Source organism: Aplidium turbinatum, chromosome 2 (genome assembly GCF_918807975.1).
Source record: "Aplidium turbinatum chromosome 2, kaAplTurb1.1, whole genome shotgun sequence".
Classification (NCBI taxonomy): domain Eukaryota; kingdom Metazoa; phylum Chordata; class Ascidiacea; order Aplousobranchia; family Polyclinidae; genus Aplidium; species Aplidium turbinatum.
This window is the reverse complement of record NC_137473.1, coordinates 39,535,432-39,563,154: the sequence shown is the minus strand read 5'-3', so window position 1 is coordinate 39,563,154 and position 27,723 is coordinate 39,535,432. Positions and strand designations below refer to the sequence as shown.

The following is a 27,723-nucleotide window of genomic DNA, read 5'->3' as shown; positions in this document are numbered from 1 at the left end:
GTGGGTTCTGTTACGAAAACTGCACAACCTTTGATATCAAGCGGATTTAAACGCCTAGTTTTACCCAACATCTTTTCAACCTTTGAAACTTTGTAAAGGGTACAAATCAAAATGGGTTGTGGCTGTACTTTTCAACGAGAAAGTGCAATATTAGTCACCACATAGCACATGCTAATTGCTAAGGGTGACGTAAGAAAGTTTTTCAAGAGTTGGAGCAAAATCTTTCAAAAGTTGGCCATCAAAATATTTAATAACCCACCCCCCATAAAATTATTAGTCTTAAAAATGAGAAATAACTTTGGTGATGCAGTAAATACAAACAGATTTTAGTTGTGAGTGGAAATCACCGCCATTTTGCGCGAAATTAAACAATGTTGAATGTAAATTTAAACCATTAAAACAAAACTTAAAAGTTTCTTGTATCAATATTCGATAGTTATTCACGTAACTAAGTCAAATGCACAAGATGTGAGTGCAAGTCAACTATCAAACCTCAATAAACTATTGATTCTACTAATAACAATACTGCAAGGAAAACACCATAGTCATAAATATCTTTCTTTAATATAAACAAAACTCAATGCATATTTAAGTGACTAAGTTTTGCGAACACTTACATACACTGAACCACACCGTGGTCTAAAAGTCACGTCTGATTCTGAATCTGATCCACAACTTCATATCCTTGTCACAATAGCAAATTCACTTTTCAGCTGCTGTGGAGAAAGACTAAATTTTTTGTGTAGCTCAAGCGGAAAGACGTCTTTAAAATGATTTCGCCTAAAATTGGCTTTTCTTGCTAATTGCTGTCGATTACGTGATCAATTTTAGGACCCAGTCATTGCTCAACCAGCCAGACAGTTACGTTAAACCGTGCGTCGTCCATTGAAAATGAATCATGCCTTCGCCGATTCTGGCACAGTCATCCCACCCAGATCGCAATATAAAGGTCTTAATAACGAAGACCTTCTTCTGGGTGCCAAAATTTAAGACGCAGAATTTCATGCATTCACTACGAGGTTGGTACAAATTAATTATGTTGCAAAACGAACCCATAACTTTCACCTTTCCTTTCCAAGTTTGAATTCAATAATCCTTCCCGTGTCGCGTCTCTTGCACAACAAAAACTATTTGCGTATACACCACAATATAGGAAATACATATTTATAGCTAAACTTTAGATCAAGTCATTCTGAATACCATGCTTTCTTACTCTAGAAGCATAGTCGTCGAGTCGATGAATTTTGTTTTGTATGCAATTGCTATCACGTGGTCAAATATTAACATAAAACACGTTACTACTCGAATCAATGGATGGAACTTTCACTGTGTTTCCTGAACATATGCAGATGAAGTTTTTGAATGCAATAGAACGTTTTGTGAGGAAAATAAAAAATCCCGTTGGTGCTTTTTCTAACCACTCATATAACAGAAAAACAACCGAAATTCTTGATCATCAATAGAGCAGTTGTTGTCCGTTACTTCTCCAGCCTGAACGTTTGACCATCCAAAAAGGAACATGAATATATTTTCTAGCAGTAGTTGTAACGTTCATCTGATGACTGCCAAAGTAAAAATCCAAACCATACAACTCCTTTTATTTTATTTTACTTCGCATTCATCAAATGCACGTTGCAACTACAGCTAGAAAAAAATCTAATCCTGACCCTGACAGTAAAATCCTTCATTTTTACATTGATTTAACATCTGCCGTTAAATCCATGTAAACATGAAGGATTTTACTGTCCAGAGATGAACATCTTAAGTTTTCAGTTTGTATGATATAGTACGGGCAAATGAATATAAAAGTTACGATTTTGATGTGGAAGAAAAAAATTTATTGGGGTAAAAAAACACTTTCTGCTTGACACTAAGAACGTCCAGCGAGCCAACGTCATAATTATAAACATCAGAGTTTTACAATTGACTGACTGCGTTGATGCTTTGACTAACAGAAATTTGTGGTTGACGACTGACCTGTAGATAATACCAAATAAATTGACGAGCTACCATTAAAGTGGACACGATAAAACCATACCTTAGCGACGATCACTGTTTGAACCAGGATATATTCCCATTGGGAAAAAACTAAATTCAGTACTTTTACAGAATACACTTGTAAAATTTACATAAAACATGCTGTCTCTGCGTTAGATCATTGGACACCGTAGTCAGCTTAAAATATGTCATCATTACGTCAATGACATGAATCACAACAGAAACAGTGCCAAATTGGCACTGTGAACTGAAATTGGAATTTAATGCTAACCGATCATAACACCAATTCCTGTAACTCTCCTCAAGAAAACGTGCATTTGAAGCGAAACATTGACGCAGTTAAAGGGAGAAAAATCACGAATGGTTGTCCAACATTGATCTGACTCATATTCCACAGTGGCAAATCTGTACCGTAGATACACCACACTGCTCTAAGAATATACAACATTGATACAGCAAAAATCATATTAAATAGCTAAAAAGTTTCCAATTTTCTTTTTATATATACAGTATTACAAACGCGGTCGCATTTTGGTTGAGTGAAAATTGAGTGAAATTTCTCCAACTTGTAGCTTTTTAAACATTGAAAAGTTAGAATTTTTGTTGTTGCCAACACATGGTGTCGGCGACAGAAGGGATACGGTTTCCGTTGATACCTTGTGTGATAAATCCGCTATAGTAGTGGCAAGAGGAAGTAGTATAATTGCGTTAGGAGTGGACTGATTTTACGGCAAATAAAACAGAAAAGTAAATAATGTTCTTCAAGCTTTTTCTCAGCTGACTGATACCATGAAAATCAACGGAAGTGGAAAGTTCTGTGGTAGCTGTGTGAACCGTCGCTGAGATGATGTGCTTCCTGTACCAATGCCGTGATCCCAGCCAGCAAAACTGGTCCTTTATACTTTGTAAAGAAGGACCAATTTTGCTGGCTGGGATGGCATCATCGACAACCAACAACTGCAAGAAGAATCAGAAGAAGAGTAATAGCAAACTGGTCAAAAAATCTGAGAAAACTGATCACCGGTTTTAACCAAAACAATTTTAGTAACAAAATTAAACAAACGAAGCCATTATCAAGGAAAACTCAACAACTTTTTGTCGCGTTCATAGTGTCTAAAAAGGGCTAGGAAACTGAAGCTTTAATCCATCGAATTAAGAAAAGTTATCTTCTTTGGTCGGGGCACAGAATGCAATCTCCGATAAGTTTAGTTGATCGCGAATCCCTACTATGGTGTAAATGTAAACTGTTCAACAGCAAACGAAATCGTGGAAAAGCAGCACAAACATTTATAGATGTGATCATGTGAAGAATTATCTCAAAGCGAATGCAACGCTAAAGAACTAAGCAAGTCAGGTGAAAATCGTCGAAACATTGTTATTACGGTAACGATATCTTACAACTGACTGCTGTAAAATAAATAATTGTGATTAGGAAATATTTTGTCCAGCAAGAAAACTTGCAAAACTTTTGTTGTGACGTCAATTTCACATCAGATTCATTTAAAATAATTCGAAACTGCCAATCAGAATTTGAAACCAAAATTCACAAGGCACTTCAAATAAAACAACGCAAACCTAGGTTCAACAAAAAGTTATTCGCTGGAGGGGCATCTTTCCTACTGAATTTATATTAGATCACGTTTGCTTGTTGATTGTCTTTAATTGCCGCTCGCCATCTTGTTTTGTGATTGCATTCATACGCATCAACAAAATGTTAACACCTTTGGTATCTGTTCTTCAGCTGTACTTAGCTCGGTGCATATTGCAGTTATTTATTTCAGTCACTAATCACTACCATTATTTACAGTTATTTGTTTGTTTTTTTGATTAGATGTATTAAGTATTTCCTGAAGAGGGCAAAGAGTTCTTGCCGAAAACGTTCGAGTTTATGCTGTTATTTTATGAGTGTATTGCATTTGTTTTAGATAATGCTATTCAATCCCAGTCCCAGTTACTGTCAGTCATCTGTTTATGGTATCGTAAAATTACTTCTCTCCCAAAGCAAATACTAAATGGATAAACTAGTTGTTTTTGTTTTTTTGATGATGCCGTTACACCAAATTGTATCAAAAAAGAACAACCCAACACATGATTGATGAGCCGTCACGTACAGTTACACTTCACATAAAAGCAAAAATAAATCAAGTACAATTCCGGTATAAATTATTTCCATTTATTGCTATGGTCATTGGCAAAAAAGGAGTCTTAGAAAGGCTTTGGCATAATTAATCAATAAAGCTGTACCCTTTGCACAGTGGGATAAAACTAACCAAAACCATTAGCTGTCGACAGCAGCTGGATATATTTGGTTGAAAAAAGTACACTCTCCATTAATCAAACAAAGCCAAACAGGAAATAAACTATAATGTCATCAAAAAGAACAGTTTAAAACTCCTTTTATCTCATTCAATCAAATCGAATCGAATAAGATGATGTTACACTGACAATGGTATACCGAGTCCGACCGTGAATCATTATTGGGCTTGTTATTTTGTATTGCGACGACCGTTCTGTCGACACACGCGGCAATACAGAAGAAATAAAAACAAAATTATTGTTAAATAGCACAATGGTAGCAATAAAAATTTGATGCAAAGTAGGAATAAAAAAAATTTCTTACTCAGCTATTAATTCAGTGAAATTTTTTATAAACGTTTGATAAAATCATAAAATCTTGAATATTAGTGGAAAAGTGACGTAAAATAATTGTATGATTCAATGGGATATTTTTAGCACAAACGTTCTACTGATTTTGACAAATGCATTTGTAATCAATTAAAGAAATAACAGACCTCAATTGCGTGTAAAAAATAACGATCACTCAAAGTATTTCATACAAGTCACACATAGCCAAGCAATGAAAATAGCAGATCTTAATTACATCTGACATCTTCTCCAAATTAAAGTTGACCACCAAATCACGTATACGGGCTAAATGATCACGCCCACCCACTTTCATCATTAGTATTTTTGTCAATATAAAATTCACGTAAAGCAAATTGTCACCAAGTAACGGTAGTCAGATTCTTGCCACTTGCATGCATTGTACAGCGCCAGCAATTACGTAGAAAAGAAAATCATTCCTTAGAACTGCTGTTTTTCCACATAAAAAGAAAAACGAATAGAAAAGCTGAAGCTCAATGGATCCACAAATAACTGCGCGCTCTAATTGCGACGCTCGAAGTCGCTGATTACTGCGAAAATGACGCAATTACGAGAAAAACAAACAACAATAAAATTCCAAAAACTACGCAGGCCTCGGAATAAAACCACAAGCAGAGACGATGGTCATTGCCTATAAATACCGTTGAAGTTCGTATTTTCACCCCCATATTTCATACTTAATCACATCGATTGAAAAAGCTTGAAAAGCAACCCAAACCGCAGTTTTTCCAAGATGAATAAAAGTATAATATCGTCAGACTAATAAAATAATGGCGTAACTCACTTTTTGACGAAATTGAGATATTAGTGTTTTGTAGATCCCTAAAATGTAGCGCATCTGTCACATAATTTTCTAAGACCTGCGTTAACGAGAAAGTGGTATTTTCGTAAAAATGTCAAATGGCCTAACTCAAACGCATGACTTAGGCCATTTTACAAATCTTTTTAATCGTTTGCTGGAAATAAAGCTTTCCTGCAACAGAGCAGATGGTCAGAAGACGACAATCCAAATTGTACAGAAATAAAGCTTCCACTTCATCACAAGTCTAGACAATTAATTTAGCTCAAAATAATAGTGTTTTTTTTCTATTCTATGTATCGTTTTATGTATTCTATGTGTGTATTAACACTTAAACTAAGAACTATGCAGAGAGCACATGAACGAGTCATGATGGGTTTAACATGGCGAGATAAAAAGACTGCCGAATGGATCAGAAATCAAACGAAATTACGAGATATATTAAGCACAATCAAGAAACTGAAATGGTCCTGGACAGGTCATATAGCAAGATATCAGGACAATAGATGGACTAAAAAATTAACAACATGGACACCACGAGAAACCAAAAGAAAAAAAGGAAAACCGAAAGTGAGATGGAGGGACGACATTCACAAATAATGCAATACAACCAATTGGTACCAACTAGCACATAATCATGTAAATTGACATGAAAAGGGGAAGGCATACGCTCTGCAGTGGGCTCTCACAGGCTGAAAATGATGATGATGATGTGTCGTAATCTTGGCCATTTCCAAGTAACTACCCTACTTAAATCAATCTGTTTTCTTTCTGTTCCTTTGAGAAGCTTCATGTCCCTAGCACTTTGGTAGTGTGACTTATCACCTCACACTGTGATACAGGTCAGATCTTCTCAATGCACCGTTTCTCGGAGTCTTCTTGCACCCATGGCATGTTTTTGTAGAAAGCCATTGTTGGATTCTTAATTAATTCTCGGCTTAATATCACACTTAGCAACTTTATAAGCTCGTTGCTGGTTCTTCACCATCATTCTTGAGCTTCACTGATGGAAGAAGGAGAACATAGGAAAACATAGATTTCATAACATTTGAATTGACTTTCATGTGTAGGTAAATGTGCCAAAGTGGGAAAAGAAGAAAATCACTTTTTGGCAAAATTTCTCAATGACTTTCCTACTGTAGATTCCCATTACTGTAGAAAGGTCACAACGTACAGAAAGAAGAAATTCTTGTACCCTGGAACTACCATAATCCAACTTCATCAGCAATACAAAGAACTTGTTGAATCATCAGGAATACGATCATTGAGCACAGCTTATTTTAGTGAAGTATTTCATAATGAGAACTTCTCCGTCTTCATCGTCGGCTCCAGCTCGTGTCCGAGCATTGGTTTGTCTTCAAATTGAATTTGGCTTTGGTGGTGATGTCGTATGTGGCTTTGGAGACCCAGTCTATGATGGAAAAGACGTGGGCAAAAGGCACTGGGAGACGATCATCATAGATCCGCCGCCAATGTGAGAAACCGGGCTGGAGGCTTCCAACTCTACCAAGCCTGCCCCCGTTACCCGTGATATCATCGCCATTGGGCTTTGTTTGGTCCAGGTCCAAATTGAGACAAAGGCCATTCGCTTGTAGCCTATGGTTGTTTAAGGTGGTCGTAACTACGCGAGGGCTACGCACACACTCTTGGCCAGCTCCATGTCCACTGCGGTCCAGTAAGATCGAAACGTGCAGCTTCAGGGGAACTGGTTGCAATGGGCTTCCGGGTGCACTGTTCATAGCACGTAAGGATCAGTGCGACGTGTGTGTTTCATTCAAACACGGTAATATTACCAAGGAACGATACGATGATTATATCAAGTGGAAGAATGAAGCTCGAGATGAGAAGACGAAAGACAAAGAGTCCGCTAGCACAGAAAAATCCGTATGGACAATGGATTTACAGGCTGTACTTCTGTGTTCTAAAACTAACGCAAGCAGTATGTATTATAAAACCAGGCTGCAGGTACACAATTTTACACTATTTAATCTTGAATGAAAAGATGCTTATTGCTCTATTTGGAATGAAACAGAAGGTGATTTACGCAATGAAGTATTCGCTTTCTTGCTGTTTAATCATTTCGAACGGGTAATTTCTGGAAGCCCCGGTCAGGAGGAGATAGTTATTTGGAGTGATGGGTGTGAATATCAAAATAGAAACTCTAATGTCTCTAGTGCCTACTGTGCCCTTGCATGGAAGCATGGCATCACTGTTACTCAAAAGTACCTCGTGACTGGTCACACTCAAATGGAGTGAGATAGCATGCACAGTAGGCTACTATCGAGCGAAAAGTGGTAAACGAGATTTTTACGACGAGAGAATACGAAATTATCTTCCAGAATGCCAGGATCAGACCGCATCCCAACAATGTACAGAGGATGCAACACAGTGATTTTGTGAAAACCGATGGATGATGCTTGTTGAGTATCAGGCCTGGAAAGAAAGATGGAGAATGGAGATCCCATGATCTTAGAGGCCTGAATCATGAAAGCAGTGGAAAGGTATTGTACAAGGTCCCATTATGTGAAGTGCACAGTGGGAGGATCTGGCACAGCGGTCAAAAACAAACTTAGGTGACACTACATGGATTCCTATTTTTTCAAGCCATCTTCCAATCAAATTTAGGAAATACAATGATCTCTAATCTATGAAACATGTTATGCCAACAGGGTGCCACTACTTTTTTGATAATTTGCTTCATCACTGATAATAATTTATTCAGCTTATCTTGCCAACTCTGAACTGTTTTTGGGCGAAATATGCAGTCTAGCATGAAATATAACTCCTATCGTTAGATTGGAGTTGCTATTAGGGATTTTCCTGTTAATTCTAGTCGTATTATTACTGTTATTATGTCACCTTTAAAAAACTCATATTGATAAACTCAAAATATCAAATGGCCTAAGTCATGTCTGTGCATTCGGAAAATGGCCTAAGTCATCCCAGCACATTATGGGATGCAAAATGAAGCAAATCAAAGTATACATGCTCATTGTAATTGTGTCGACATGCTATTTTCGTTTAACTGTACAAGAAATATGATAAAAACAACCGTGTAGACAGTTTTTTTCGATTATCTCAAAACAAGAAAAAATGAGTTACGCCATTATTTTATTAGTCTGACGATATGAAACATAGAAGAGTCGGGCGATTTAAGGGCAAAAAGTAATTAGTCTGTTTCTGCCTGTTAGAGCAAACTGAGCTTCCAAATAAATCTATATTTTGATAGTGCCTATAATCAGTTAATGAATTTAACTATTTTAATGGCTTAAAAGCAAGCTAAATATAGAATAAAAGTTCGGTGACATTAACCGGCAGTCAAATGTGCATATAAAGACCTTAAAAGAGTGCCAAGAAACGCCTAGATAAAGTTAATAAACAGACAAGTCAAGCATTCAAATCCCTAAAAGTAGTAATATTTAACTGAAAAGGCTATGTCACAAAAGGCATTCAAGAGCAAAAAATTATCATGTTTAAATCTTCAATGCCACAAAGTGAAAGAAACATTTGACGCACTGAATATGTAAACAATCTAGTTTCCAACCTTTGCTGAATATGAGCTTAGTTCCTGCGTGTTTGGCGTTGTACTTTTTTGCTCAGGAAAAAAATGCTCCACAAAAACGACAAAATTAGTTTTCTTTGGTTCAAAGGTCATTCTAGCAATCTAGCTAATAAATAGCGTAAGATTTTAACATCTTTTCTGATCTTTAACATGACACATACATTCTAGTTGATGCACGTTTGTTATGACACTGGTGTGTCACCATAAAAATAGAAGGCATCAATTTCTTCTTGATTTTAAACTACTATATTCCGCCAGCACATGGCGGAAAAAAGCACGCTAGTGTTCTGGCGATCTAGCTTATCACAAACGAATACCAATGCCCCATAATTGTGAAAATTTTACTAATGATAACAATTACAAAGTGAGAGGATGATTAGAAGTTAAAGATGCAAAGAAATCCAAACGGGATTATTATGTTTCGCTCTCGACCACCACCTATCGATCATGTGAAAAACCGGCGACTGCGATTATTACCAATTGAAATGGCGACTTACTCTCATGTTCAAAAGGTTTTGGGTTCAAACTCCATAAAAAGCATACAACTGCGTCTCGTCAGGACATTCAACAAATACTGCTGAAGATAGACATGACTTGCTACCTTGCTTTTAGTTTATGTTTTACCAATAGAAAAAACAACAAGGCAGTAAAAAAACACTCAATAAAACTATGAATCGGACGAACGATCACTTCCCATCGAAGCGGGAGAATCGCAGCAGCACCGGTACGCCTTCTGAGTAACGCAGAACACACCTCCATACAAACTTCAGAGTAAACTAGCCTTCGCAAAGCTACGCGTTTGCATTCATTTTGATGTATAAGTCCAGCTAACAAATCAGTCCTTTTTTTACATCGCTCCGACGTCACCAGAGCGTTGAAACTACGTAAGAACGCCAAAATGAGCTTCCTCAGACGAAAAGCCTTTACAAATGAATGGAAAAGGTGGTGATGTTATTTCCTTGCAGCAAAAGCTATGCACAAATATTCTGTACGTGAGTAACAGATGAATTTAGAGTACGGTAACAGTAATAAACGAATTTCTTTTAGAAGTGCTGCTATTTTCCGTAATTTTCTTCTGTGATTAACATTCACCAACAAGCTCACTGGTTGTAACAATTTTTTTATCACATCATCGGAGTTTTTATTATTTATTTTAGTAGAAAAACTTTTGTTTAATACTGGAGGTGGAGAATCAAAGAACGCAAGCCATAGATTCTTACGTACTTCCGAAACGCAAACAAACCACTGAATCTGATTCCAACACCGATTGACACTATGTTGTCACACTCAAGCATATCCGCAACGGTGTCTCCTGTAACTTACAACAGACAAACCATGCATAAACGCTACATTGATGTTATGTAATCAAATGACAGATTAACATCAAAATTTCAAATACTAATAATCCTGGAGTGTAACTTCCCATGCTAAAATGATTCAATTCAATGCCTTATATTTTCCTTTGTGGGTGTGTTTATAATATAAGTTCGAATGTCCTAGAACGTTAAAACAGTGTAAACAAGACAACATTTGTCTGAGCAAGCAAATGCGTAAGAAAACAGAAGCGCGTTTCTTTCATGTCCTTTTAACATTATAGAAGCGATTAGTACCACCCGCATTACAACGTAGACATTATGACAAGCGCTTTTTCATGGTGTTGAATCACGTAGAAAAAGCTAACTCTTAACCACCAAATGAAATTATCACTTCTTCGAAATCTTATAACTAAAGAGTGAACAACCCATCCATTGATTGAAAGGATGCATCGCTTGTTTAGTAACAACGCGAGTGGAATGTCACAATGTAGGTTCTTGTTTATGTTCATTAGCTAAATTTAATTTTTGCATTGACTTTAAATCTACAGGCGTTAAATCAATGTAAAATGAATGTACTTTTTTCCTGGAGAACGGCAGCATCTTCTGTCTCACTCTGTGCCTCAAGTGTCTCTATCGTAGTCTTATCATCGAATGCAGAAAGATTTAACTAGCTAGACTCCTGTTTTCAGACAAATATAGCAAATACCGCTTGTTTTACCACACAGAACAAGCAAACGTTCTGATTTTTGAGGCATTAGTTATGAGACAAAGGAAGTTTGAAAATAACTTGGTCCTCAATTCAGTTTTCAGCGAAACATTTGTAGTCAAAAGCTACTGCTGGGTATTTGTATTATTCATTATATACAGTTACAGACGTGGCTTACTGGAAACGTCCAGTCTCGATAGGAGGAAGAGTGAAGCATTCTCACTTCCGCTGCCTTGAACAGTTAAGGCTGGGTTCCACTATGCGCACACACCCCACCAAACCAATCACCCGCAGAAATTTGTTTGTCACATACAGCTGATAAACTACAGAAAGAGTTTTCAACACAGTTACTGCTCCATAAAAATTGATATTTCGATTATGGTAACAAAAACATAAAGGACATGTGCTACGAAACCTTTAACAAAATTAAGTTTGTGATATATACTGTAGCCTACTTGTCACACACTTGATCATCAAACATAATTATGCATTCCTTTTGAGTGTAAAATTAAACAAGTATGAGCAATGTATATATATATTGAATTTCAACGTTAACAAAGTTACCATTCTTTTATAATGCAGATTTTAACGACCTGTTTAAGCCTGATGCTGCGAGTTCGCTGTGGTAATAGCGAATTGCAACTCAATGAAAAGTTACCATCACTTTAAAAAAGTTTTGTTTAATTTTTTACTGTAAAAAAAACAAAAAAAAACGATATATGCGAATTTGGGTAGGCCTGCTACTTTTCTTTTGCTAATTTACGTCCTTATGCATTTATGAGCCCGGGCTTAATGTAACTATAAGATTATTATAAATGACATGTCCATATATGGACATCGCCCCACTAAGTGACGTTTCCTCTCCTATAGCTGATCACCAGTCAACACAACAGAGTAAGACACAATTAATTGACGCGGCGACAAACTTGCCATTCGGCATTGTTCGAATAGTTCACTTCATCACGTGGCATTGTGTGGATGACCATGACTGACTGGCACATCAACTTGTCTACATGTAACTTAGCAAACCATCAAACTTTGCTGTGTCACCAAACACAAAACTGACAGACACAACACAAGAGGTATTCAAGATTGCTGCAATCAAAAAAAAACAGCGCAAATGTGCAGTGTAAAGTGTAAACGACTTCTTTCACTTCGTTAGGTTATTGAAACAGTTCAATTCGTTTTCAAATACAAAACGTTGTGAATTCAGTTTCGGTTAAGACTTAACCGTAGTACATGGTAGCTTTTTACAGACTGTCATTGACGTTTCTTGCGGTACAGCTATTACGTCAAATCACTACCAAAACATGGAATCACTTCTACTGGATTAGAAAGCCGTTGCAATAAGCAGAAATTACCCGGAAGAACAAGCAAGCTGCACTGCAAAGGCCAGAAATATTCAAACAATTAAACCTGCTATCGACAGAATTGGTACACAATGCAGAGACTAAGCGCAATACAAAGGGTCAGTAAAACTTAAAGGGAACAGAATGGTCTCAAAATACAATAGAAGTCTCTCACACAAATGCAACCACAGTATAAACAAATTATATACATACAAAATCGTCATGGCGTTATGATCTCTTTTAATTTTTTTGAGATCAGTGAAGTAAAGTATCAAAACATTGCCTACCATTGATGGACTGCATCAATGATGCAGTGTGACGAAGATCCTGCACTTTACTAATTAGTTAAATATTTTGCCATGTGCTTGCCTATATAATTAACCGTTTAAAAGTACTCTTTATGTTTTAAACCCAAAGTTGGCTTTGTAGCAACAAAAGGGCTTTTGACAGCACCACCGTAAGACCTAACTTTAAATATCCACCAACCGAATTTATTAATAGTGAAAGTCAGTGACGTTCGGTGGCTTAAACCATTGGGAAAGCAACTTGGAAATATGCTGCAGCAAGGTAGTAGGCACGAAGGGCGTAACCGTCGGGCGAAGCCCGAAGGCGTGTTGCCGAAGGCAACACTTCCAGCGGGGGGTCTGGGGGGCCTCCCCCAGAAAATTTTGAAAAACTCTTCCAATTTGGTGCGCTCTGAGAGCATTTCCAAAACAAAATCTTCGGACTTTTCCAGTCCGAGGATAAAGATTTAATCAATCAATCAAACTGGGACTAGTCTAGAATGTTGGCTGCGTTTTTAGACTGAACACAAAAACTTATTGTCAATGTCATCTGTAAGCATTTAAGACATGCATTGGACTGGTGCACTAGTAAAGAGCAAATAATTAGCCTATAAATTAAGCTAGTCCATTTTTGAAGAACACAAGTAAATTTGCTCTGAACTTGTGATGTCAGTCTATTGACCCAAAAGAATTTAAAAAACACTTGTGCTGTTTCAGTAGCCTACTGGTTGGTTAATGTACCCTTTGGAATTGCATGTTTTATTGTAGAATCTATGTTTTTTTTGGTAAGAGAACCAGCTTTATTTTCAGCGTACTCAGTAGCCTATAGTTACAAGCGCGCAAATCACTCATGCGTAGAGGTTGTATTCCTTTCGTCTGAAACCAAAAGCAGCCGCAATGAGATACGCATGACGTCACTGGGAAAGCACAACTAACCATACCATAACCATAACACATCTGATTGGCTAAGCAGCTGGTGACGTTTTGCAAAACGATTGATGATTGGATAAAACGAAGGCGTTTTTTGACATTTTTGAACCTGGGAAAGCAACTTTGAAAGTTGATTTCCCTGGAGCTTCAGTGATGGTTTCTGACAAAAGCGTTTGCGTTAATTGGCATTTATAGGCAAGACATGCGGTTTGGTGAGGACTTAGACTACTCACAAGCGTTACGAGTAATTGTAGTCACAAACACAGTAATTTTCAAATTAAAATAGACTTGATAAAAATAATAAGAAGTTAAACCTAGAATTCAGTCATTATATCTTGCATAGTTTTCGCTCAGGTAAGCACTGCTTTCCTTGCTTTCCCTCACCGATCGTCACTGGTGAAAGTGGTGAATAATTTAAGAAAAAATAACTGCTTAATACCAAAACTGTGATGGGAGCTGCACTATAGAGGGTTTTTTTAACATAAAGTTAAAATAAGGTGATAAAAATACAACTATCTTACCCTGTCTTTTTTCATGCTTTTGTCGAATTTTTTCTTCAACAATCTTTTTAAATTGCAGCGCTTCCTTTTCACTTGCGAAGTTTAAACCAGCTCTAGAACGCTTTTGATTGAAATTGGGAATTAGAAACGTAAGGTAATCTACTATATGCTGAATTGTTGATGACAAAATTTAACGCTTCATTAACATAAAATACACTCTCAAAAAGTGTAACAGCAATCAATATAAATTCAAATAAAGGATTGAATATAAAGCAATTTAAAGCGACTAATCAATTCGATTGGCATTGTTTTCTATTGTTGGTTTAAACTTTAAATACAACTTAAAATAAGACACTTCAAATTTTTGAATTAATTTCTAAACGATTTTTGTGATATCACAAGAAATATCCTCACTAGGCAGGGTTTTAAGCATATTATTTAACATTATAGCAATCTCCAAACATCTTAAGTTGGTCTTTTGTAGTTGATTTCACTAAAATGTTAAACTTACATCAGTGTCAAAAGTGTGAAAGTAAGAACGTGGTGTGCTGTACTTGAATTGATTATAAAGTTCCTGCTCCCAGATTTTCTCTCCTCTCTGCATACAGTATTAAACTTTAACAAAGAATAGATATTGAAATTGATAACAGAATTAATGTAGAGCTTGAAAGCAAGCTTTCTTGAACACTTGTTCGAAACTGCAAATTTCCCGGTCATCATACAAACGCAAAACAACAAAATATTGCTATTGCATAACATCAGCAATCAATACAGAAAAACAATAAAAGTTTAAGCTTATGAATAATGAACATCAGCAATCAATACAGATAAACAATAAAAGTTTAAGTTTATGAATAAAGAACTTATTCAGTTCCTCAAAGTTACATAGTAAAGCCTTAAAATACCAAATATTTAACCAAAAGAAGTTTTGTAGTTGAATACCTTAATGCTGAAAACTCTTATGAAGTATGATCGATTGGGATTATCTTTGATGAAGCAACAGACACCAGTGCATCTCTTTTGCCAGGAGGTCGAGTTTTGTGCAAGGTACACTTGCACTACACCTGAAGCAAGAGCCTAAAAATAAAGTTTTGTTTTTATTTTAGGGTTTTGTTACCAGCTAGACCAGTGCTCTTCAACAGGGGTTCTGCCAAACATGTTGCGGTTCTGAGATTGTGTCTTGTTTTTTAGGGGAATTAATTTTTTGCTTCAGTATATTGATGCGTCATTCTACATTTATAGATCACCATACCACATTCACACTCCCAGTAGGCCAGTTAGTTAAACAAAAGATTGATTGCAGTCAATACCCAAAAAAGAAACTTTGATAGTTGTGTCACTTCTTGATTGTTATGCTATTAACAAGAGTGTTGTTGTTGTATCACAGTTATATGATGTACAAATTGTAAAACACAAAAACGCCAGAGTCATTGAATTTTTGACTTTGTAACTTTTGTAATGAGCCCATTGCAACTGTTGATTTGTTAAAGTGTTAATTTACTTTTCGAAGTGTAATAACAAAATATTTGATTTTCTTACAAGCGATTAGCGATTTTTAAATTTTTGGCGGCGGGAATACCATGCAAAACGCGAAAGTAAATCAATGGTGCTGCGATGACAAAAAGGTTGTAGAGCGCTGACCTAGACTAACTAATGAACCTCTAAAGATGTCACAAGAATGAATAAATCTGACAATAAATGACAAAGCAGAGGCTACAGTTACCACAGGAGGTTTGTGAATCTGCACACGCAACAACCCAGATTGTGCAAGCTCCACCATAAAAACCATGAGGTGCTGTGGTAACATTTTTGCACTTGCAAGTTATATGTAGTTGAATTTCACAACTCTTTTGTAGTACAGCACTGAAGTATGGTATATATAATTAGTATTGCAACTACCTTAGATTGGACTATATGCAAGATATGCAAAAAACACAATTCCAAATTACTTACAACACATTTTCGTCCTAGCAAGCCAAATAAACTATTGTTTTCATGATCAGCCAATAAAATGGAAGGCATATTTTGCTGTGGAGGTCTTCTCCTTGATTGAGGTGGACCATTCATATCAATCAAGAAATATAGTAAGCTATGTACAAGTTACTGAAATTAAATGAAATCAATACCTAAATAAAGTAGTACGTATATTTATAGACCAAGACTGCATAAGTTTCTTTTTTTTTTTATTTAATATTGCTACGTAAGTTATGAAGGTGAAAAAGCACTGCTGTGCTTGCAACACCATTATTATTATTATTATAATAGTCTGGGAGCCTACGACAGAAGATTTCACCCCATAAGGTACAAAAGTTTTGACCCCTTGAAGTTACTGGGGTCAACCATGTCACTCACAAAAAGTATGGAAGATTGACCCCACCGGGTGAATCTGGACCCTAGAGCCCCCTAAAAAGCCCGAAAAAGGGGGTTATTTTACCCCATAAGGTACATGGACCAAACTTGGTCAAAACGAAGTTCTATGTCAGGACATCACAAAAATATCAAATCTAACAATATTTTTGGGTGGAAAGACGATGTAAGACCCCCAAAGTGACCCCCCACGGGTTAATTTCACCCCATAAGGTACATGGACCAAAGTTGGTCAAAACGAAGTCTTATCTCAGGACATCACAAAAATATCAAATCTAACAATATTTTCGGGTGGAAAGGTGATGTAAGATGCCTTCAAAGTGACCCTCCTTAATGTGATCCCTTCGGAAGGTTTATTTCACCCAATAAAGTACATGGACCAAAGTTGGTCAAAACGAAGTCTTATGTCAGGACATCACAAAAATATCAAATCTAACAATATTTTCGGGTGGAAAGATGGTGTAAGACCCCCCCAAAGTGACCCCCCAGGGGGTTAATTTTACCCCATAAAGTACATGAACCAAAGTTGGTCAAAACGAAGTCTTATGTCAGGGCATAACAAAAATAACAAATCTAACAATATTTTCGGGTGGAAAGGTGATGTAAGATGTCATCATAGTGACCCCCCAGTGGGTTTATTTCACCCCATAGAGTACATGGACCAAACGTGGTCAAAACGAAGTCTTATAGGACGCCACAAAATATCAAATCTAACAATACTTTCAGTTGGGAAGGTGATAAAAGACCTACCCAAAAGTGAATCTCCTCCTGGTTTAATTTAATTCATCCCTTACTCGAACCAATCTTGGTGTAACGGAAGTGCTATGCCAGGACAGTATGAATGGATTACATCTCACAATATTTTTATATAGGTTTTGGTGAAATACATTCACAAGCTGTCCCATGATGCATGAAATGAAACTATATTTTACAAAAGTTTTTGTATAAATCATATTCAGTCAATCGAAAAAAGGCAACAGGACATGACAATACATGGCTTTGTAACACCAGAAACAGAAAGTACATATGAAGCATATAGCCAGAAAATTGATCCAAGATCAGAGTTGGAAGTAACGACTAGTTGTCACTATTCGATAGCGTTATTTGTTGCTTTCTCAATATCGAATACTTATACCCATTCCTTTTAAAAATAAATATTGAATGCGCGTTATTCACTGCTTTTTTATGTAAGTAACTAGAGATGTACCGATACCAATATTTTGGCCGATACCGATTCCGATATCACTTTTTTAGGCTGATACCGATACTGATACCGATATTTTGGCCGATACTTTGGTGTTACAAAAAGAAGCAATTTTGGTATTTGCAAGGAATCATATCAAATGCTAAGTTTTACCTTATTTGCATAAAACTATTGAAAAAAGCTTTCAATTGGCATAATTTATTAAAGATTCAAGAATCCAATCTCAACCGCATTGTTGTGTCATAATAGTAGGTTTTAGTAATGAAAGGCCTGCCACCATAATTGAGGACTGGGGTATAAGGGAAGAAACATTACATCATAATTGGGGTTTCTGAAAAATTAATAAAGTGTTTGCACAAACTCTCCAAATAGGCTATCATAATTGATAATAAGATGTAAAATGTAAACCAAGTGATTTGTGTAGTCGTACAAAAACTATTCGACAAGTAATGTGCAACCTAATGGCGCTTGTCGTTCGGTTGAAAAGCTTTTACCAGGCCAAGACTACCCAGGTAGCAAAAATGTATACTTTTGCATCGTTTTTACGTTGCTAAACGATTAAAAAACCCGTGTAACTTGGTTGTTTTTAGTAAGCTGGTTCTATCAGTTTCTGATTAAATTTCCACCTTTCGTTGTAATAAACTCACCAAGCTTAAACAATGTCATGGCAGAATAAGTATGCTCAAAATGAAAGCAATGGAACTACGAATCCTCACTAAACTAATCAAAATGGTCTTGTTGCGCCTAAAATGACCAAGGCCTATGAGAGGGGGTACGGCGTACCCTTGACGGCCCAAGCCTGTGTTTGTTGGGAGGGCACAAAATTTTGGTTTTATAGTTTACGTGCAAAAATGTTTGGCTAAAACCATCCTAAACGACTGATTTCAAGCATTAAAGTTGTTATTCTTTAGTCCTGGGGGGCCCATAATCTAGCAAAAGGGCCCAGAAAGGTAAGCGAGTGCTTTGCAAGCAAATTATGGGCCCAAAGTGGTAATTTAATGCTTTACGTGCAAAAATGTTCTGTTTAAAGCACCCTAAATTAAATCATAACACTTACCATATTTTACGGACCATAAGGCGCACTTTAAATTCTTTTTTTTCCTCATAAATTGATCGTGCGCCTTATGATCCGATGCGCCTTATGTATGGATCAAGTGCGGTAGTGCTTTATTGCCTACACTCAAAACCAGTACCGATATACTATTATATATGGTCCGGTGCGCCTTATGGTCCGGTGCGCCTTATAGTCCGGTGCGCCTTATGTATGAACAAAAAACTAATCAAAGCAATTTATTGACAGTGCGCCTTATAGTCCGGTGCGCCTTATGGTCCGTAAAATACGGTAGTTATTCTGCTGTCCGGGCGTACACTAGCCATTTCAATTCTTGTCGATGTCAATTCTTGCTACAAAACGGCTGCCGAGAAACATATAGTTGATTTAATGGTCTAAATGGCTAGCGTGGAAGCTACACCGTTATGGTTAGCGAATCGCAACAGCTCGCTGTACTAGTGAGTGCTCAGCCTTGTGCTGATAGCCGGGAAGAACGCTCCTTTCTTCACAATGAGGTTGTCATCTTAGGCGCAACAAGACCATTTATTGATTAGTTTAGTGAGGATTCGTAGTCCCATTGCTATCATTTTAAGCCTACTTACTCTGCCATGACATTGTTTAAGCTTGGTGAGTTTATTACAATGAAATGTGGATATTAAATCACAAACTGATAAAACCAGCTTACTAAAAACAACCAAGTTACATGGTTTTTTAAACGTTTAGCAACGTAAAAACGATGCAAAAGTATACATTTTTGCTACCTGGGTAGTCTTGGCCTGGTTTTATCCTCTGCTGAGAAAAAAAAAGAAACACAAAGAAAAGCATGATAAATATTGGAGAAATTGAGTCTCCTTCACAACTTAAGAATCGAACAACGCAAAACTGCTGAAACAAAACGTTTTGTTTGAGTGAAAGAATCACTGTAAGCAAACAATGCCAAAAGGTACGCACATGAAGTCATGGGAGTGTGAGGTATCAAAAATTTGAACAGGTTGTTATTTTTCTATATCAATGTGGTGTTAGTTACTACCGTATTTTACGGACCATAAGGCGCACCGGACTATAAGGCGCACTGTCAATAAATTGCTTTGATTAGTTTTTTGTTCATACATAAGGCGCACCGGACCATATATAATAGTAGTATCGGTACTGGTTTTGAGTGTAGGCAATAAAGCACTACCGCACTTGATTCATACATAAGGCGCACCGGACCATAAGGCGCACGATCAATTTATGAGGAAAAAAAGAATTTAAAGTGCGCCTTATGGTCCGTAAAATACGGTACTTTAAAAAATCTATGTAATATCTTTGCTTCTGCAAAAATCCGCAGCAAACGCCTTTTTTTACATGTTTAGTATCGGCCACAGTATCGGCCAAATTTTGCCGATACCGATGCCGATACTCAAAAAATGGCCGATATCACCGATGCCGATATATCGGTACATCTCTATAAGTAACGAAATCATTATTCGTTTTTCACTAATCGATATTTAGGAGAACTGCTTAGGCCTAATCATTTTTTGTTGTTCACTAACTTCGTCGTCAAAACGAATTTACGAGATTTAGTTTTCGGATAACTATCCGACCTAGTCCCCTTCCGGTTTTCGAACTTTAAAGGATTAAGGAAAATTTTGCGGGTAACACAGTTCAGAAAAACCATGCCAGTGAGAGTCGTTAACAGTGTTGCCAACCTTATGGTTTTCCGGCAAGTTTGGGCTTGTTTTTTTGGCCAGTCAAACTTTTTTAAACTTGTTTTTGACACTGAAATTGCGAGGTTTTTACTGTAGTCAACATTGCATCCTTCCTTTTCAAGATAATTATTGCTTGGAATGGCGTAAACAAATGTCATTCTTGAAATAAACGTGATGTATGGACTGCAAAGGTTCTATTGAAAATTTTGAACTGCTAAACTGCGCGCTTTATGCTAATTGGTATTGGTTGCAAATTATTGGGCTTGTTTTTGTGTTGATTTGTCTGTTTTGGGCTTGTGTTTTAGATTCACTTGCTTGTTTTAAAAAAACAGCCTGGCATCACTGGTCATTAAATACGCAAATACAATATTTTTAGTAATTGCTATTTGTTGCTTTTTTTAAGTATCGATCGCGGAAAGTCATTGCTTTTTTGGGCACTATCGAATAGTGAAATAGTCATTGCTTTTTGACTAATGACTTCCAACCCTGTCCAAGATCTTGATACGACCACTAAATGTTGACTTAATCGTACAACTAACTATCCAAATCAAAATGTTTCAAAATGAATCATTTCGGAACGTTAATTCAAGCAATAATGAACATTTTCCAGCTGCTACAATAAATAACCCAATAAACCCAATGTAGTAAATTTTTGTCTTTAATGCTATTTGCTTCTTGTCTCCAATCAGTTATTGTAACTGTTCATTCATAAACAGAGATTGTTTGTGTAAATGTAAACGGTCGTTTCTTTATTCTTCGTTGTCACTGCTGTCGCTTTCACTTTCTTCGTCTTCTTCTTCAGATTCATACAATTCTCCTGCTATATACAGGGTCATTCCATATCAAATTTAAGGAAAAAATCAAAATTTGTAACCCTATGTTTCAAATTTTGTTTGTTTTAAGATATGTTATTGTCATTGCAAAATAATGATCAAAGAAAAAAAAAATATTTTGATATCTTGTACGGTTCTTGAGATATGACATGGTGAAAATTTAGCCACTAGGTGGAGATTTGCTGTGCGAGCGCTCACTTTTTGCTTATTGACTAGTGCAAATTCTCTTGTATCTTCATAACTACTCCACATAGGTTCTCAAAAATTGGGTTCTGGGTATTTTCAGGGTCAAGGAATCCAAATCTGCTGTCGAAATATCAAAAAAACAACCTTTTCATTGAGAAAAAGAAGGTTGAAACTTTTTTAACATTTTTTTAAAGTTCCGAACTTTGATCTCATTTTTTAAACTGTTGACGCAAAGTTACAAAGTTTTTTTTTTTTTTCTTTGTACCATTATACTTACCCATTTTATTTATGTAGATTTGTTAATTATGTTTTGTAAGCTTCATGAAAAAATTGTGTGCAGAAAATGGACTTGTTTTTGACGTGTTTGTAATTTTGATCATGCCGCATAACTATGACTGGTGGTAGTTCAGCAGCGATTATGAAATGTAGCCTACTGCAAGAATGCGTTATTCAGCCACCTTTTTTGTTATTTTGAATCAGATTAATAGCAGGTTTTATCAGCCTTTGCATGAAACACATATAATTTCCATAAAAGATTCAATGAACACTTAACATAATACTTTACACAAAATCAAATGCAATACATGTGTCGTCTGTAAGTCAACGACAAACTGTCATTGTGGTTTGTACACAGAACAATATTGGTGTAAAGATAAAATTCATTTTACATTTCAACAACAAATATTCACCACACCGAAAATATTTAATGTTTTCCCACTATTGAAGAAATTTAATAATTGTATACAATGTGATAACACTATCTTTCTAACATTTAGGTATTTGTTATTCACATTGCATCATATAGGATCCATTTCTGCAAAAAATGTTGCAGCCAGCAATTCAGTCTTTTTTACATCTACAATCTACATCTTTTTTACATCTCAATGTAAAAAAGACTGAATTGCTGGCTGCAACATTTTTTCCAGAAATGGATCCTATATGAAGATAAATACATCAATTGATGTAATATCTTCATTCATTGAATTAATGCTAGAAAGTACTGAATTGTTGGCCAGGTTAAATCTGTGCCATCGTTACCCGACAACATAACATAGCACAGAACTGTGTTGCTGTAAGCAACAAAACATGCGGAATAAAAATGATTCGGTCATTGGTGTCTGTTTGATGAAACTTTGCAGAATAAATGCTTTTAAATTTTGATCACAATAGTTATCATTAATGGAGTAGTTTCAAGCAATGGTATTTAAAATGGGGAGCAAGTCTTTTAGGCGCTGACAGTTAGGCGCTGGTCTAATAGGCGCGCACACTGTGGCGTCTGGATATTTAGGTGCGGAGCACTGTGGCGCCGGGTCATTTAGGTGCTATTCCTAGTAAAGTCTGTAGATTGTATCAGCTTGGCAGCTTGCCAGAAAATTATATTATGGCTTCAGTGAGTGAAGCTGCTAAAACTGGCAATGCTTTTCACACAAAATGTTACATTGAACAGAAAAATATATTGTTGTTTTATAGATTTATTATTGTTTTATTTGTTGTTAGTCCAGGTTTGCGTTGGTGAAAGCTTTATCAATAAATTATTGAAGCTTCCGAATATTATTGAGTTCATTTTTAGTTAACTCTTTCGCGACCACGGACGTATACACACATCTTGGGATTTTTGCCATGATGACCAAGGAAGTATCCCTACGTCCAAGGTTGAAAGGTAGCCTATTTCAAGCAAAAAAATAATGTAAATGATGGCAGATCCATAGTCTTTGCCTGTCCTTTTTTGGCTAATTAAAAAAATATTTTGGCGGTGCAGTTATCAGATGAGGACTAGATGGGGACACAGTGGATTTTTTTTCTTTCACTCATTGGAATTGGCAGTCAAAACTGGCTAGGCAACCCCTTACTTTGGAATTTCTCGATCAAAAAGACTGTAGGCTAAATTACGTAAACTTTTTGCTTAAAATTTTCCAAATTTCTCCATAATCATTCTGCTGTACCTCCTAAAGCATTGCGCGCAGAAACGAAGTAAATTTTTTCTCATGTGCAGAATTGTTTTGGCATTCGATTAAACTACATATATTTTCATCTTATTGTATCATGCTTGGGTAGTAAAAATTATAATGAAGTACACTTTTCTGCCAATTTTTAATTTTTTTAGAAATTAGAAAAAATACCGTTTGGAGTTGCTAGTTGTACATAGGATGTTTTAAATTTTATTGCAAAGCTTTGCATCTTCGGATAGCTGAAGATGTATGCTTTCATTTGATGTCAAGATTGTGCGTCTACGTCGATCACATGACATGTTTTTACCGCGTAAATACAACAGATTTGTGTGAAAAATGTCTGGTAATTTAGATTAAATATAAATTACTTCTGTTCGGGATGGATTGGCCATGTGACGAGCACGCTTAAGACGCTCTACTACTGTTCACATGAATACATTTCTACAGGGCATATAGGCTACACTTTGGCTACAAGTTGCAAGCATAACGGTGAGACTTCGCTCGTTATTAAACCTAGTCCGGGTTTTGACGGAAAACTAAGTTACTCTTCACTCAAGCCTACCGCCCGCTTGAGTACAGCCTACGTACATTTTTTACTGGTGTTTAGTTATTATTTGACCTAACTAAAAGTGAACTCATACATGTTCGGAAACTTGAATAATTTATTGATAAAGCTTTCGCCGGCGCAAACCTGGACTAACAACAAATAAATGCTGAACACGCGCATTAAAATAACAACATATTTTTCTGTTCAATATAACATTTTATGTGAAAATCATTGCCGGTTTAAGCAGCTTCACTCACGGAAGCCATAACATATTTTTCTGTTCAATATAACATTTTGTGAAAAGCATTTCCGGTTCAAGCAGCTTCACCCATATATTTTTCTGTGTAATATAACATTTTGTGTGAAAAAGCATTGCCAGTTTAAGCAACTTCACTCACTGAAGCCATGACCAACAACGCACATGCATTAACAAAACAATATATTTTCCTGTTCAATATAATATTTTGTGTGAAAAGCATTGCCCTACGCCCCTACCTGCCAAGCCGATACAATCTACAGACTTTACTAGGAATAGCACCTAAATGAACAGGCGCCACAGTGCTCCGCACCTAAATATCCAGACGCCACAGTGTGCGCGCCTATTAGACCAGCGCCTAACTGTCAGCGCCTAAAAGACGTGGACCCTTAAAATGGGAGCAAGTCTTTTAGGCGCAGACAGTTAGGCGCTGGTCAAATAGGCGTGCACAGTGTGGCGTCAGGATATTTAGGTGCGGAGCACTGTGGCGCCCGTTCATTTAGGTGCTATTCCTAGTAAAGTCTGCAGATTGTATCAGCTTGGCAGGTACTGCAATGCTTTTCACACAAAATGTTATATTGAACAGAACGCCACAGTGCTCTGCGCCTAAATATCCTGACGCCACAGTGTGTGCGCCTATTTGACCAGCGCCTAACTGTCTGCGCCTAAAAGACGTGGATGCTTTAAAATAACTTTCATGTCATTCTTTTCAATTGTGTAATTTCTTCCACTGCTGATTGCTGGCCGTGGTGGCCCTATTATGCAGATAATTTGCTGTAACGTAACCCAACACGTGTCTTCTCTTGATGGCCACTGAAAGTATTTACTGGGACCGTGTGGGCACATAAATTTAACTTCACTTTGTGGTTCATTCACTTCCATGATACTGCCAATCCACCAAACTGAATCGTATTTGCATGCTGTATAGTCATTGTTTTTCAGTTTCATACTGGCTGGTGAATAGTAGATTCTTTAAACGTATGCTCTCCAGAAAACTCAGGATCTTCACTTGTTTGTTTGAATTGTATGGTGTTTGAGGAAACTGGTTGAAAATGATGATAAGATCGAGTTCCTCGGAGTGTTGTTCCCAGTTTATATCTGGTTTGTAGAGCAAACCGTGCTTTCTGTGTTGCACTTTGGGATACAAAAAAGCATTTTATGTTTGGGATATCAGTTTGACAAAATTAAAAAAAACACTTGGGAGTTAAAATTTGGTTGTTTTGCAAACTTGATCTTGCTGCTAGGCGCTTTACAGTGCCACCGATGCCATCACAGGGAGATTTTCCATGGCTTGTGGCAAAAAATGACCAGGATGCATCAAGGTTAAAATCAGATTGGTGGTGGCATAAGTTTAATAAATTTTTGAAGTTTTTATATTGACCTGCACAGCCGTCTGAAAAGTATTCGATTTTTTTCACATGTTTTAGATTTTTATTTATGTAACTGCTGATCTGCTGCAAAAGCTAAATGAAAATGAAAATTTACACCATCACCATACAATGCAAAAAGTAAAACACACATTTTTGTACAAAAGAGTTTCCATTAAAATTATTTTTTATTGATGGCAGCAGCTAGGTCGCCAAAGAGTACACACAGTGTACGTGTTTTAGGTGAAGAAAAAACAAAGGCTCATGTCAATTTTCTATGAAAAATTTTTCATGAAGCTTAAAAAACATAATTAACAAACCTGCATTAATAAAAAGGATAAGAATAATAGTACAAAAAAAAAAAAAACTTGGTTTATAACTTTGCGTCAACAACTTAAAAAATGAGATCAAAGTTCGGAACTTAAAAAAAATGTTTAAAAAATTTCAACCTTCTTTTTCTCAATGAAAAGGTTGTTTTTTTGATATTTCGACAGCAGATTTGGATTCCTTGACCCTGAAAATACCCAAAACCCAATTTTTGAAAACCTATGTGGAGTACTTATGAAGATATAAGAGAATTTGCATCAGTCAATAAACAAAAAGTGAGCGCTCGCACAGCAAATCTCCACCTAGTGGCAAAAAGTTTACCCGGTCATATCTCAAGAACCGTACAAGATATCTAAATATTTTTTTTTTCTTTGATCATTATTTTGCAAGGGCAATAACATATGTTAAAACAAAGAGAATCTGAAACATAGGGTTACACCTCCCATGTAAATTGACATGGAATCACCCACAGAGAAAAGAAATAAAGACTGTACGAAACATTTGCTATTATGCACTACAGATATGCGTAACATATATACAAAAGTAATTTTATTGTCTTTTACAGACGTCTATTTTTCTTCGAATAATGCAACATTGCAACTTACTATTAACTGAAAAAAGTGTTATTTTTTCGACATTTATTAATGATTCAGTGCACCCAGGCATTTCTCTCAAGATTGCAGAAACTATTGGTTACAGGTTCCTAAAACGAAACTTTACAGCCAGTTATTGGCTATAATGTTTACAGTCCAGAAAGTGAATGACGGATAGACCAGAAGAAAGTTTTATATTTATAAAGGGTAACCCAAGCGACATCCAATGCTGTTTACCTTCTTCTTGACATTCCTGGATGGGATCAGATTCCACGCAGACATCTAAAGATGTAAGTGAAGCTTCACCTTCAAACCATACCACTTTATAACAACCTCCTTCTTCTTTCCAGCCATACTCTAGATACGATGTTGCTGCTTGTTCACTTCTAGTTGAAGACAACCACCGTCTTGCGATGAGTGCGCCTTATCTTCTGGAGAAGTACTCGTGAACAAGGTGGTAGAGTACTACTATCTAGCTTCTGTATGCATGATATCCTTTCATTTTCTTTTTTGGATTTGTAGCTGTCTAAAAACATTTGTAAACGGACTTTGTTGACATAATTAATTTTCTTGTTTTTGTACATGTTACACATAAAGTTCTCTATTGCGATGATAGTGTCTTCACTAATTTCTTTGTCTTGTCCGAGTTGGCTAAAAGCTGCCTGCGCTTTGTGGTTTCCTTGGAGTAATTTCAGCGGCCGCACTTTCCCTTTCCTGCTAAATGACGAGGTGTAATCAGAACTTGTAAAGGCATGATATGCAGGTAAACACTTGCAAATCGTCGCTCTAAGTGTGGTATGCAGCTGGTTAATGCTGATGTAGCGTTGCGTGTTATTGCTTTGCAACCCAGCTTCTATCCATATATCTTTAATGAAGGATCAAAAGTTTCATAGCAACCTAGGCCAATTACAAGACAGTCGGTGTCAGATGTGCGGATAACCACATTGCTTGGGGCTGGTACATTTACTAAGTGGTAAAACATCCTACTGTCCGCTTCTTCATGGTCATTACACAGTGTGGCTTCTACATTTTTTACAACTTTACCATCTGAATACGTGGCAGTGGCAAGAATTCGTGGCAGTGGCAAGAATACGGTGCGATACTGATGAGCCCAGCCTCATGGGTGAAACACGTGTCTATCGCTGTCAATTCTTGCTACAAATCAGCTGCCCAGAAACTTAACTTTACCATCTATTACTTTATAACAGTAGCACGTATCACCAGCATTAGCAAAGAGCGTTTTG

The 27,723-nt window shown here is 36.6% G+C and overlaps 1 protein-coding gene across 1 annotated transcript in view; it reads right to left on the bottom strand.

Moving 5' to 3' along the window:
• The window catches only part of LOC145765689 (actin nucleation-promoting factor WASL-like), a 29,677-nt gene extending 13,502 nt beyond the window's left edge, over window positions 1-16,175 (bottom strand). The window contains exons 1-4 of the mRNA XM_082577510.1: window positions 16,062-16,175; window positions 15,051-15,185; window positions 14,620-14,706; window positions 14,130-14,229 (exon numbers count right to left, since the gene is read on the bottom strand). Coding sequence (XP_082433636.1) covers window positions 14,130-14,229; window positions 14,620-14,706; window positions 15,051-15,185; window positions 16,062-16,175 — 436 coding nt within the window. The remainder of the gene's footprint in view (window positions 1-14,129; window positions 14,230-14,619; window positions 14,707-15,050; window positions 15,186-16,061) is intronic.
• Between the last annotated feature and the right edge of the window lie 11,548 nt (window positions 16,176-27,723).